The sequence below is a fragment of the Malus sylvestris genome, chromosome 17 (assembly GCF_916048215.2).
Source record: "Malus sylvestris chromosome 17, drMalSylv7.2, whole genome shotgun sequence".
Taxonomy (NCBI): domain Eukaryota; kingdom Viridiplantae; phylum Streptophyta; class Magnoliopsida; order Rosales; family Rosaceae; genus Malus; species Malus sylvestris.
Window position 1 is genome coordinate 30,858,645 of NC_062276.1, and position 13,353 is coordinate 30,871,997.

The following is a 13,353-nucleotide window of genomic DNA, read 5'->3' on the forward strand; positions in this document are numbered from 1 at the left end:
TCCCGTTCTGTTTGAAGGACAAAGCCAAGGCGTGGCTGCATTCTCTGCCTGCCAATAGCATTACAACATGGACAAAATTGCAAGAAAAATTTCTCAATAAGTTTTTTCCTTCTTCCAAGACTCTTGCACTCAAGAAAGAGATATTGGCTTTCGCTCAAAAACCAAACGAGTCTTTCCATGAAGCTTGGGAGTATAATGAGATGTACACAAAATGTCCTAATGCTGGGTTTGATTCTAACCTTCAAATGAACATATTTTATGATGGTCTCAATGCCACCACCAAGAGTCAAGTGAATGCATCTGCTTGAGGGTCGTTAATGTCAAAATCTGCAAGGGAAGCATTTGAGTTGTTTGATATGATGGTTTCTGAATCCCAACAATGGACAGAAGAACAAACACAAAAGAGGGGAGTTTTTGTGATTTCTCAGAGTTCTCCTAATGTTTCTGCTCAAATTGCTAAAATGGAAAAGAATTTTAATGCCAAGTTTGCTGCCTTAATGCAGGTCTCTTCCATGCCCAATGCCCAGGAAGCTTGCATCATGTGTAGTGAGACAACTCATGACATCACTCAATGCCCCAACAAGGATAGCTATCCTGAGCTTGTGCAAGAGCATGTGAATATGGTGAATAATTTCATTAGACCCAGAAGTGACCCTTATTCCAATACATATAATCCTGGGTGGAAGAACCACCCCAATCTCAGTTGGGGTGGTAACCAACAGCCACGTCAATACCAACAGTCTTACCAATCAACTAGTGAGACTAAGAAACCATCTCTTGAAGACCAAATGTCACAGCTAGCTCAACATATGTCTGCTATCTCTAATAGCACCAACAATTTTGTCCAATCCACACAAACTAGCATTCAGAATCTCACGGCATCAGTGGGAAATTTGGAGAGTCAAGTTGGACAGCTTGCTACCATGTTCAATGAAAGAGAGAAAGGAAAGTTCCCGAGCCAATCTGAGCAAAATCCAAGAGGGATGGAGCATTGCAAAGTAATACGGACATTAAGAAGTGGCAAGAGTTATGACAACAGAGAAATGGTGCATCATGAAGCCGAAGTGGAAGAAGAAGAGCTTACTGAAAGTGCACCGTTAGCTACAAAGTCTCGGTCAGAGGCTATTTCTGCAGCAGGTATTCCAGATCCTAGTGCAAGTGACAAAATGCAATCTCAACCCAACTTTGATACAAACAAAGAAAAAGGCCTTGGTAGTTTATTTGCACCTTCTGACAAGCCACCATACAAGCCACCTTTGCCATTTCCACAAAGGCAGCAACAACGTTCCAAGGATCAACAATGCATTGAATTCATGAAGACGTTGGCTAAGGTTCAAATTAATTTGCCTCTATTAGATGCTATTAAACAGATCCCATCATATGCCAAATTTCTGAAGGAGCTATGTTCTAAAAAGAAAAAGTTCTTGGAATACGAGAAGGTGATTTTAACTGAGCAATGTAGTGCTGTCCTCTTACATAAGCTACCACCCAAGAAGAAAGATCCGGGGAGTTTCACTATCTCTTGTACTATTGGTAGTCTTGATTTTCATAAAGTATTGATTGATTTAGGAGCAAGTGTTAACCTTATGCCTTATTCTGTTTTTCAAAAATTAGGTGAAGGAGAACTCAAGCCCACATCTGTGAGTCTTCAATTGGCAGATAGGTCCGTGACCTATCCTTTGGGTATTCTGGAAGATGTGATTATTAAAGTGGATAAATTCTATCTTCCAGCTGATTTCATTGTACTTGACATGGAGGAAGACAAGGAAGTGCCTCTCATTTTAGGCCAACCGTTCATGGCCACCGCCCGGACACTTATTGATATGGAAGCAGGTACTTTAACCTTAAGAGTGCAAGTAGAGTCAGTTGTATTCAAACTCTTTGAAGCTGTCAAACGTCCTTTCGAACCTGAAAAGTGTTTTCGTGTTGATGTTTTGGATGGGATTGTGCATGCAAACTTTGCCTGACGATCATCTAATGATGAGCTGTTAACTTGCCTCACCAACCATGATGCTACTTTATCTATGGAAGAAAATGTGGTGGACGTCATTGCTGCATTGGATAGTGCACCAATTCATAATCCAAGGTGGCGACATGTTTATGAAAGCCTTGGAGTACCTAAGCAGCCCCTTCTTCTTTCAAGTGAGCAAGCTCCGAAGTTAGAGCTCAAGCTACTGCCGAGCCACCTCAAGTATGCTCATCTCGGGGTGAATGAGACCTTGCGTGTTGCTGCTGATCTTAATGACACGGAGGAAGAAAAATTACTAAGAGTTCTTCGCAAGTATCAAGATGCTCTGGGGTGGACACTTGCTGACATAAAGGGTATTAGTCCAGCTTTGTGCATGCATAGAATTTTTATGGAAGCTGGGACTAAACCAATTGCTGAAGCTCAAAGACGTCTAAATCTGATCATGAAGGAAGTTGTAAGAGTTGAGGTGATGAAGTTGCTTGATGCAGGTATTATTTATCCAATCTCGGATAGTAAATGGGTGAGCCCGACTCAGGTGGTTCCAAAGAAAGCTGGTATTACTGTGGTGAAGAATGATAACAACGAGCTTGTGCTTACAAGGATGACCACCGGATGGCGAATGTGTGTTGACTATAGAAAGCCCAATAACAGCACTAGAAAGGATCATTTTCCGCTGCCGTTCATTGATCAGATTCTCGAGAGACTAGCTGGTCATTCTTTCTATTGTTTCTTAGATGGTTATTCAGGGTACAACCAAATTCCAATTGCCTCTGAGGATCTAGAGAAGATAACGTTTACATGCCCTTTTGGTACATTTGCATACAGACGAATGCCATTTGGATTGTGCAATGCCCCTGCCACTTTCCAACAATGCATGATGAGTATTTTTTCTGGAATGGTTGAAAATATTGTTGAGGTTTTTATGGATGACTTTTCTGTTTTTGGTAATTCTTTCGATATATGTTTGGATAACTTGTCTTTGGTTTTGGAAAGATGCAGGGAGACTAATCTTGTGTTAAATTGGGAGAAATGCCATTTTATGGTTAAGCATGGCATTGTGCTAGGACATCTAATTTCAAGCAAAGGAATAGAGGTCGACAAGGCAAAGATTGAGGTGATCGCCAAATTACCACCACCAACTTCTGTGAAGAATGTGAGATCTTTCTTGGGACATGCTGGTTTTTATCGAAGATTCATTAAGGATTTTTCCAAAATTAGTCGTCCTCTTTGTAATTTACTTGCTAAAGATGCTTGTTTTGATTTTAATGCAGATTGTCATGATGCTTTCAACAAATTGAAGGATCTTCTCACATCAGCCCCAATTATAACAGCTCCAGATTGGACCCTTCCTTTTGAGCTCATGTGCGATGCTTCCGATTACGCTGTGGGTGCTGTCCTTGGTCAGCGACATGACAAGCTCCCCCATGTTATATATTATGCCAGCCGCACTTTGAATGATGCTCAGCTGAATTATGCCACTACAGAAAAAGAATTACTTGCAGTGGTATTTGCTCTTGAAAAGTTTCGATCGTACTTAGTTGGTGCTAAAGTTATTGTGTATTCTGATCATTCTGCTCTCAAGTACTTATTGTCTAAAAAAGAGGCCAAACCACGATTGCTTCGATGGGTCCTTCTCTTGCAAGAGTTTGATTTGGAGATCCAAGATAAAAAGGGACGTGAGAATGTTGTGGCGGATCATCTCTCAAGATTAGTAAATGCAAGCACTGATGAGACAGATTCATTGCCCCTGCAAGAGAGCTTTCCAGAAGAGCAACTTCTAGCGGTTACTCATCAAGTACCATGGTATGCTGACATCGCAAATTATTTGGCATCTGGAGAAATACCATCAGAGTTTAGCTACCAACAAAGGAAGAAGTTCCTTTCCACTGTAAAACACTACTTTTGGGATGAGCCATACCTTTTCAAGCATTGCCAAGATCAAATCATTCGTCGGTGTGTCCCCTTAGAAGAACAAGAAAGCATTTTGAAGTTTGCTCACCACTATGCATGTGGTGGTCATTTTGGACCAAGAAGGACAGCGACCAAGATCTTACAGAGTGGTTTCTTTTGGCCATCTTTATTCAAAGATGCATACCTCTGCTGCCAGGCTTGTGATAAGTGTCAAAGAGTTGGAAATCTTTCTCAGAGAAATGAGATGCCTTAACAAAGTATTTTGGTGATTGAACTATTTGATGTTTGGGGTATAGACTTCATGGGACCTTTCCCTTCTTCACATGGCAATCTTTACATCTTGGTAGCGGTTGATTATGTCTCTAAGTGGGTGGAGGCAATAGCTTCTCCAACATGCAAAAGTTCTGTGGTGTTCGGTTTCTTGCAGAATACTATTTTTCCCCGATTTGGAGTACCTCGTGCTATCATCAGTGATGAAGGTACGCATTTCTTAAACTGCACCATGGCTGCCCTTTGTGCCAAGTATCATATTCATCATCGCATAGCCACCCCATACCATCCACAGACATCTGGACAAGTTGAAGTATCTAATCGTGAGCTCAAGAGGATTCTTGAGAAAGTTGTCAGTTCATCTCGAAAGGATTGGAGTTTAAAGCTTACTGATGCTTTGTGGGCATATATGACAGCTTATAAGACACCAATTGGGATGTCTCCTTTTCGTTTGGTGTATGGGAAAATTTGCCATCTACCTATGGAACTTGAGCATAAGGCATATTGGGCTATTAAGCACCTCAATTTTGACTACCAAGCAGCGGGACAGAAGCGAAAGCTGCAGTTGAATGAACTGGAAGAAATAAGGAATGATGCTTATGAGAATGCAAAGATTTACAAGGATAAGACCAAGAAATTTCATGATGCTCACATCCTTCGTAAAGAGTTTCAACCGGGTCAAAAGGTTTTGCTTTTTAATTCGAGACTGAAACTATTCCCAGGAAAGCTCAAATCACGTTGGAATGGTCCATATCGTGTTGTACAGGTCCATCTTCATGGGGCTGTGGATATCCAAAACATGCAAACTGGTTTTGTCTTCAAAGTTAATGGACATCGCTTGAAGTTATACAAGGAGTCTCCATATGATATTGCCAAGGATTCCATCACTTTGAAGGAACCTGTTATTTGAATCAAACTGCCAACAGAATGTCTAGCTCTAGACAGTAACTAAAAGCGCTTCTTGGGAGGCAACCCAAGCTTTCTATCTTTCATCTTTAGTTTGAATAATTTTAAATGTTTTTGTTCTATTTTTCTGTTGTTTTCTGGTTTGTGTGTTTAAGTCCTACTTTTGCTTCCTTATGCAGGTAATGATTTTGCAAATCTCTACCACAACTTCTTGCAAAGTTTCTTAATCCCACGGGTTACTCACACATTTGTTATGCATAATGGAACGTGTTGAAACAAGTTTGGGGATGATTTGGAATTCTATCATGGAACAAAAATGCATTTTTACTGCTGCTCTCCTCGCCTACACAAATTGGTGTGTTCTTTCCTTTTCTTTATGTGTATTGATTTCATTTTGTATTTCTTTCCTTCCATTTTTATGTTTATTGTTCAAAATTCATTTCATTATCATTGGGGGCAATGCTATAATTAAGTTTGGGGGTGGAAATATATTTCGTTAGTTTACTGCTTTGAAAAAAAAAAAAAATTGTTTTTTTTTTTCATTTTTGTTGTTGTTTGTAGCTACTTCTCAATTCAATGATGAGATTTGATCTTAATTTCCTTCTTCCTTTCAAGAAGTCTAAGTTCTTTTCATTGTCTTTGTGTTAACTGTACTTTCCAGCAAGCATCCTTGAAAAATAAATGTGTCTAGTCTTGTCAATGTGAAACTTGAGCATGATTTAGCGTTTCATATGTGAATCATGTGAGATTATGTAAACCTTGTGAGCTTTTGAGCCGTTACATGATTGAACCATTATGCATCAATCTCATTCCTTCTTGTGCGTATGATCTCACTGTACATGTATCTCTAGAACTTGTTTATACTTCTCGATTCATTAATCAATTCATGTAATAACTTGGAAATGATATAGGCCATCTTTGGATCGTTTGAGCCTTTCATGCCTACGTTATATGCTATGTGTGTCCGTAGTAGCCCGTTGAGCCTTTAACTAAGCCATTTCTTTGTTAGCCACATCTCTTTACCATGCTCCGATATTGGAGTTGAGCCCATACACAGAAATCAATTCCATATTGTTTTGAGAAAGTATTACATGGGTTGTGCTCTTGGGGGTTTCATTTATGTAGAAAGATGGATGGAGCATGTGTATTACAATGAAAGGTGAATTTGATGGGTGATGTAGTTTTTGCAGATTTATGCATAGCTTTGCAGATTTGTTTCTGTCAAAATAAAAAAGAAAAAGAAAATTGGAGAGTGTTGATTTGTTGAAAATGTGTCTGCAGAGTATAAATTTCCTTTTGAAGTTAAATTTGGGGAGTAACATGTGCTCGAGGTTTTATTATTTTGCTTTCAATTTGAGGTGGTGTGATATTGAGGTGTTGGAAAACTACCGAAGTGTACTTTCTCAAAATTTTTGATTTCCATATCCTTTCTTTCATTAGCCTATCACCTTTAGCCCCATTACAACCGTAATAAAGTCCTATTGATCCAAGGTATTACTTAAATATTGATAGCGAGTTAGGTGGACAAGCAAGCATATGGCGGCATGTACAATGAGATCACTTGAGTGAAACACATTAACCAAAACTTATGAGTGAATGAGCGTATGTCTTGTGAGAAGCTCACATGTTTGCATATGATGATTTAAAGGAGCTTGGAATTGCATTGACATGGCTAGCTCACACATGGCATTTCAACGTTTTGTTTGAAGGAAATTTGGTTAACTATTGGATGATGTTTGAGCTCTTGCTTAGTTCTTGATTGTTTGTTTCATGATTAGCACTTATCTCTGAAATCGAAATTGAGAAGTTGGCTACTAAGTTGTTGAATCTAGTCTTAATTGACTGATTTTGTTTTGTGTTTTGTTTTACTAGAGGACTAGCAAAAATGCAAGTTTGGGGGTATTTGATCACTCATATATTTCATGCATTTATACCATCCATTTCTAAAGTCTTTCGTTTGGGGGAATTTGATCACTCATACATTTCATGCATTTATACCATCTATTTCTAAAGTCTTTGTGATGTTTTTGTGTTAAAATTGTGGCATTTTACCTTACCTTGTGTTAATGTGCAGTTAAATTTGTTTTAGGATCAATTTCAATTAAAAGGAAGAAAAGAGAAGACACAGACAAAGGATGACAGAGAGGATGGCACATAGGAAGAAATAGCAGACACATAACATATAGAAAGAAAAGAAATAAAAAAAAATTAAAAAAATTAAAAGGCAGAAGACAGGAAGGAGTGGAAGGAAAAAGAAAAAAAAGAAAGATAAGAAGAAGTGGCAGGACAGAGAGATTGACAGAGAGAAAAAGGCACGGCATCAAAAGAAAGGGGGAGGAGACCACGACATGGGAGGAAAATAAAAAGGAGAGACTGATAATGCAGGGAGACTGACACGGGACAGGGGTGTGCAGGAGAGCAAACGGAAAAAGAAAAAAAAAAAAAAAAAAGAAACAAACTGACAGAGTGGAGAGAGCACTGAGGCAGTGCGGAAAAGAAAGAAAAGAAAAAAAAACGAAAGAATAAAAGAAGAGGAAGGCAGTGTGCAGCAGAGGGGGTGCGGAAGAAGAGGGAGTTGGTGCGCAGGAGAAGTCAGGCACAGAGCAAGTGGAGGGGTGCAGAGAAAGAGGAAGTCAGGAGCAGAGAGCAGACGAACGGAAAGCTCGTCTTGTAAAAACGGGTGTTTTCTTTCTTTGTTATTTTTTTATGGATAATTTCTTATGTATTAATACAAGTATGTGTAACTAATTTATTTTGCTAGAGTGAGGCCATGAGCCGCAACATGATTATGTAGATTTCTCTTTCAATTGCTTAAGTGTTGTTAAATGCTTGCTTTGATATTTTCAATCTCTAAATTAAACTATCTATGTGTCTTGATGCTTGATCACCATTAGGATGTTTAGAAAAGTCATTAGATGCAATTTTGAACGAATGTCACGTTAAAATTGGTTATGATTCTTGTGATTGAGGATTGTAATTTATCCTAAGGTAAATATCATACTCTTAGGGATTACATGGTTTAACAAAAGGATTTTCATCAAGATTAATGAATCATTCATGTTTATATTTAATCCAAATGTCATGGATAAATTGCATGTAGTGGTATGAGTTTTAGCTTGAATGTCACAAGTAAAACATACATAAGGAAAATCCAACCTTCAAAGAATAGGTATTTTCAATTATTTAAGCAATTGGAAGAGCTACGTAGGAGTGTTGTTGGTAAAGGTTGAACTCTAGCACCTTGTCAATCTAATTTTCTTAAATTAATTGTATTATCTTGAGTTTATATTTTTAATTGTTTTGTTAAGTTGAATCATTGTTCCTATAAGCAAATTCCCATTTTAGATATTTGTTTAATTCACATCCAGTAGTATTTAGTTTCGTCAAATTAGTGTAATTCTTAGAGTTAAATAAGTAAATACACAAAAACTCGTAAATTGTTTATATCAGTCCCTGAGGAGATCGACCTTGCTTGAGCCATTCTATACTACAAACACTTGTTCTCTTGCAAGAATTTTCTATGGTTTAACCCTTTGTTTTACAAGTGGTAAAATCGCTATCATACATCCTCGGGACAGCAGTGATGCTTTCATTGTAATCTGAAATAATAGTACAAAGATAACTCTTTCTATTATCTCCTCTCCTCTTCTTTCCTCTCTCTCTCTACCGTGAGTCTCTCTGTATGTTTTTTTTCGTATCATTCGAGTGCTCTATTTATAGAGCAACTCATATTATTACAATTTGACATTTACAACACCCAATGTAGAAAAATGATCTCCTGCATCTAAAGTCAATTTCCATTTTCATGGGTATTGAAAACTTATGCCAAAGTTGAAAACCCATTCTGTGTGAGAATTGGAAAGTCTTCCAAGGTACTGTGGGCATTCACTACCCAGCAGTATTTTCAACACTCCCTCTTGGATGCCCACATATCAACATCAGTTACCTCGTTAAACCGTGATCTGTTTTGGATGCTCCCCCTGATGAGTATCTCCCCCTGTTTTTAAATCATTTAAGCTGATCATTGATCATTCTGCTTCAGTCTCTTAGTAAGAAGAGTTGCCGAAAGAGGTGCTTTACTTGTTGTTAATTTTCCACAGGCTTGTTATTGAACTGAGCTGGAGGGCTTTCTGCTAGACTTGCTTCAAAGGTCTGAATTTACTCTTTTTATCTGGAGCTGAATTTTATTCAAGGGTGGTGGACATTTGATCTTGAATCGGAATTGTGATTTCTTCAAGGACCTTCGAGGCTTGATCTTGAATGAAATTAGACCATGAGGAACTTCACGTGGCAAGTGATCTTCGGTTTTGTCTGGGATGAATCAACACATGTTTGTTGCGCTTGTCTCCACATCTTTCAATGTATCATTTTCACTTTCCTTACTTGCTCCCATTGCTTAAGTAGTATTTTCCCTGGTTTTCCCCATGCATGTGTGGCATATTCTCCTGCAGTATTTGCCCTTTGATGCAGGAGTGGAATGCAACCCTTGCATTTGGATGGTTTATCACTTCTTGGTGACTGGAGACCCAACTCCAACAACAGTTGAAGATGACTACTCGAGAGCTAGGTAAGCAATCAGGAAAGGTTCCAGGCAGTTGGTTCCTTATCTGGAGTTTGAGTGGAGGTTCCGACATATTGCTTTCTTTATGCTTGTCTTTGCAGGTAAGAACAAGGACAAAGGAAAGGACAAGGAGATTGCATGATATGAGATACTCTTGCTCTCGTCCCTGATGATATAAGATACTCTTGCTCTGGTGTGACTTGTTTGAAGAGGTATTCTCAGATAGGAATAAAACTAAGTATGTTGAGAGGTTTGGTTGCAGATGCATCTTTGGCAGTGAAAGAGAGAGTTAGGAGTTTTAGATGTGTGCCTTGCCATGGAGGATGAAAATCGACATATATAGGGATTTCTCCAATAGCAGGTAGTGGTGTGGATGTGACTTTGTCATCCACGCTTGTCGGCAACAGTATTGTAGTCGGAATAGTGAAATTCATGCGTTTTCAACTTTATCAGAGATCTTTGACAAAGTTGTACGTGATATCCAAAGCTGAGATTGCGTCTGAAAAATGCCAACAAACTTTATTCAGGAAAATCTGGCTTTTGAAATTCAGAGAGATATGCCTCTTCGATCTCTGAACAAGTGGCTCTGTTGCCTCTTCTTTTATAGAGGTACTGATTGTATTCAAATTTGCACACTTTAAAGATTTCCCACTTGTGAAAATTGTCTCTACTGTATTTCTGAGATTTCACTATGTCCAACCTTTATCTTTCATCAACTTCTGAAAATGGCTTGCCCATCTAACATTTGCTTAGATTTGAGTCTTAGGACTAATACAGGCCAGCCGCATCAGGATAATATTTGGCGCCCGTCTTCCTTATCTTCAAATGGTCCTCTTACGGTTGGGGACTCTGTGATGAAGAATGACCTAACAGCTACAGTGGTAGCTAGGAATCTTCTCACTCCCAAGGAAAACAGAATCCTTTCAAACCGATCTGATGACGCTGCCGTTCAAGACTTTTTGGCTCTCAGTATTCAATGTGCAGGCTCTGTATCCAATATGGGCCAACGCCTACTTGCTTGAACTCACCAAGTTGAATCATTGATGGCTGAGGTGGCAAGTCTTAAACAAGAGATTAGAGGGCTCAAGCACGAGAATAGAATGTTACACATATAATTACTCAATGAGCATGAAAAGAAAGCTCAATCAGCTACTGGAATCTGAAGGTCGGACTCAAAATGACAAGTAAGGGTTCAGGTCTTTATTCGAAAGACACCCATTGTCTCAACCGTCTGGAGTTTCACCAAGTACTGATGTTCCAAATAATCAACCTCTGGTGCCTCCCTCTTATGGGGTACTTCCGAGTACTGAGGCTTCACATGAGCAACCTTTGTGAAGATTCCCTCATGTTTTCATGTGTATGTACATGTCTGTAATTTCTCAGAGATATCAATAGATAAGCTTTATTTCATTCAATGTATTGCATCAAATACAATAAAGCATATACTTCTCTAAGATGTGGTTCTTCTGGACCAAATATCAATTTATCTTTACCCTCTCGAAGATAAATGATCATTCTTAGTTTCTACATATTTGAGTATTTAACTCATAATCTTCAATCCATATGATTCTTTAGAGTAAATTGTACAAATGGTCCCTCAACTTTAATCAAATTGGAGCAATGGTCCCTCAACTAAAAATCCATTACCATTGGTCCCTCAACTTATCAAAATGTGTAGCTATAGTCCTTTTCATCAATTTTGTCAAAATTTTGTCAAAATAAGCTATGTTGGAATGACTATTTATATAATTAGGGTCCCTTAACTCATCAAAGTGTATAATTATGGTTCTTTTCGTCAACTATGTCAAAAAATTTGTTAAAACGAGTTATATTGGAAGGACCATTACTACAATTGGGTTAAAGTTAAAGGACCATTTCTCCACTTGAATTAAAGTTCAGGGACCAATGGTAATGGATTTTTAGTTGAGGGACCATAGCTGCACGTTTTGATAAGTTGAGGGACCAAAGGTAATGGATTTTTAGTTGAGGGACCATTGCTCCAATTTGATTAAAGTTGAGGGACCATTTGTACAATTTACTCGATTCTTTAATATCATAAACATCGTGGATAAGATTCGTGTTGATATATTGTTCGATCTGCAGTTCGAGACAATATTTCTCTCAACATGTTATAATCTTTCTTGACTCTTCAGGAGTCCTAATTTAACATCATCAACTCTTCAGGAGTTCTAATTTAATGTTATCGATTCTTGCAAGAGATTTTAGTATGTTGCAACAATATCATAATGATAGTACTCACTAAGGCAATTATACCATCCATTGGTATTGAGTACATATTTTATGCTTTACCCTTCGGGGGCTTACTTCAAGCAAGTTGAATCATTCAGGGATTTTCTACACTTCATGACACATTTTCCTTTGGAATTTATACAGAGCAATTTGCTCCCATGTATAATTGAGGGATTTACTTATGGAGATATGATATGAGCGACTCACAACCTTTCGTATATAATTCTCCATTCATATGAACTCATTTACAAGATTATAATTTCAGGTTTCAATTAGTAACCTTGTGTCATATCATGTGAGTGTAATTCACTGTATTACAAATGCCCAATGTAACCTCCTTGGTTCAACATCTTTTGGCTATTTGTATTACATTCAAATATATAGTCCATTTTCCCACGTTGTTATAAAATTGTAATGGAATTGCCTTTCTCCATCTTTGTTTTTTTTTGTTGAAAGAATGAGACTCAATATCAACACAGCTCATTGATGATTTTAGTAGCTACTTGTAAAAACCAAAATTACCATTGGTTATCATCAATCCGTGATCTCATATTCTCATGTTCATGCGCATGCATAAAAGCTTTTTATTTCTTTGGATGTCCATTGCCTTTTCAAGGGCATTACACTATCTCTTCCAGGATAGTCGTAATTTAGAGAATGCGGATCATAACCTCTTCTTGAGCGTTATAGAGCTTGGATCTTAATCTCCACTTCCGGGAGTTGAGTCATTGGAACCTATACGTCTATCATGCTTCATGCATGAAACATCAACATTCTCATGTCCGCATATTGTCCTTTCTGGGATGTGTATCCATGCGGCAACTGTCATGCTTCTGGCATGCAACAATTATGCTTCGGGAATGCAATAGTTCAGTAATGCAATATTCTTCTTTTTTCGAAGGACTGAACCTTTTTGAGTCTGAGGGTTTGTCACGCTTCAAGCGTGCAACAGATAACTCATTTACTGCCTCATTATTTTGTCCAAACAGGGATATCAATTCTTGTAGGCACATTTGCAACAAGTATATGTGATTTCATCACTTTCGTTGCATCATTAAATGTATCTGGCATCATTCAATTATTCTTACTTCATTTTCTCATTGATTGCTTCGTGAATCAAAATAAGACAAATTCTCTTCGTTCTTCTGGAAAGATCATTTCTCGTCATTCTGTTGGAATGATATTTTCCCCCCCTCACGGCGGGAAGATTGTCTTATCAAAATGACAGTCCGCAAACCATGCAGTAAATATATCCCCAGTCAAGGGTTCTGAATATTGAATAATAGATGATGTTTAACATCAATGCCTATTTCAGTACGTTGTGGCAGTGCAATAGACACATAGATAACACAATAAAAAACTTGTAAATGTATAATGTTTGGCTAGTGCCCAAACACGAGTTGTACTGAGAAATATTGATGGTTGGCAACTGGTCTCAACCGAACTTAATAATGCGTCATGTAAAATGACATGTCTCCATGTAGAA

The 13,353-nt window shown here is 38.1% G+C and overlaps 1 protein-coding gene across 1 annotated transcript; it reads left to right on the forward strand.

Annotated features, from left to right (window-relative positions):
• Positions 1 to 273: 273 nt before the first annotated feature.
• On the forward strand, positions 274 to 5,060 carry LOC126611963 (uncharacterized). The gene is made up of 3 exons (XM_050280265.1): positions 274 to 1,458; positions 2,365 to 3,926; positions 4,446 to 5,060. Exons 1-3 carry the CDS (start codon positions 318 to 320, stop codon positions 5,058 to 5,060), a joined length of 3,318 nt encoding a protein of 1,105 aa, XP_050136222.1. The 5' UTR covers positions 274 to 317.
• Positions 5,061 to 13,353: the final 8,293 nt, after the last annotated feature.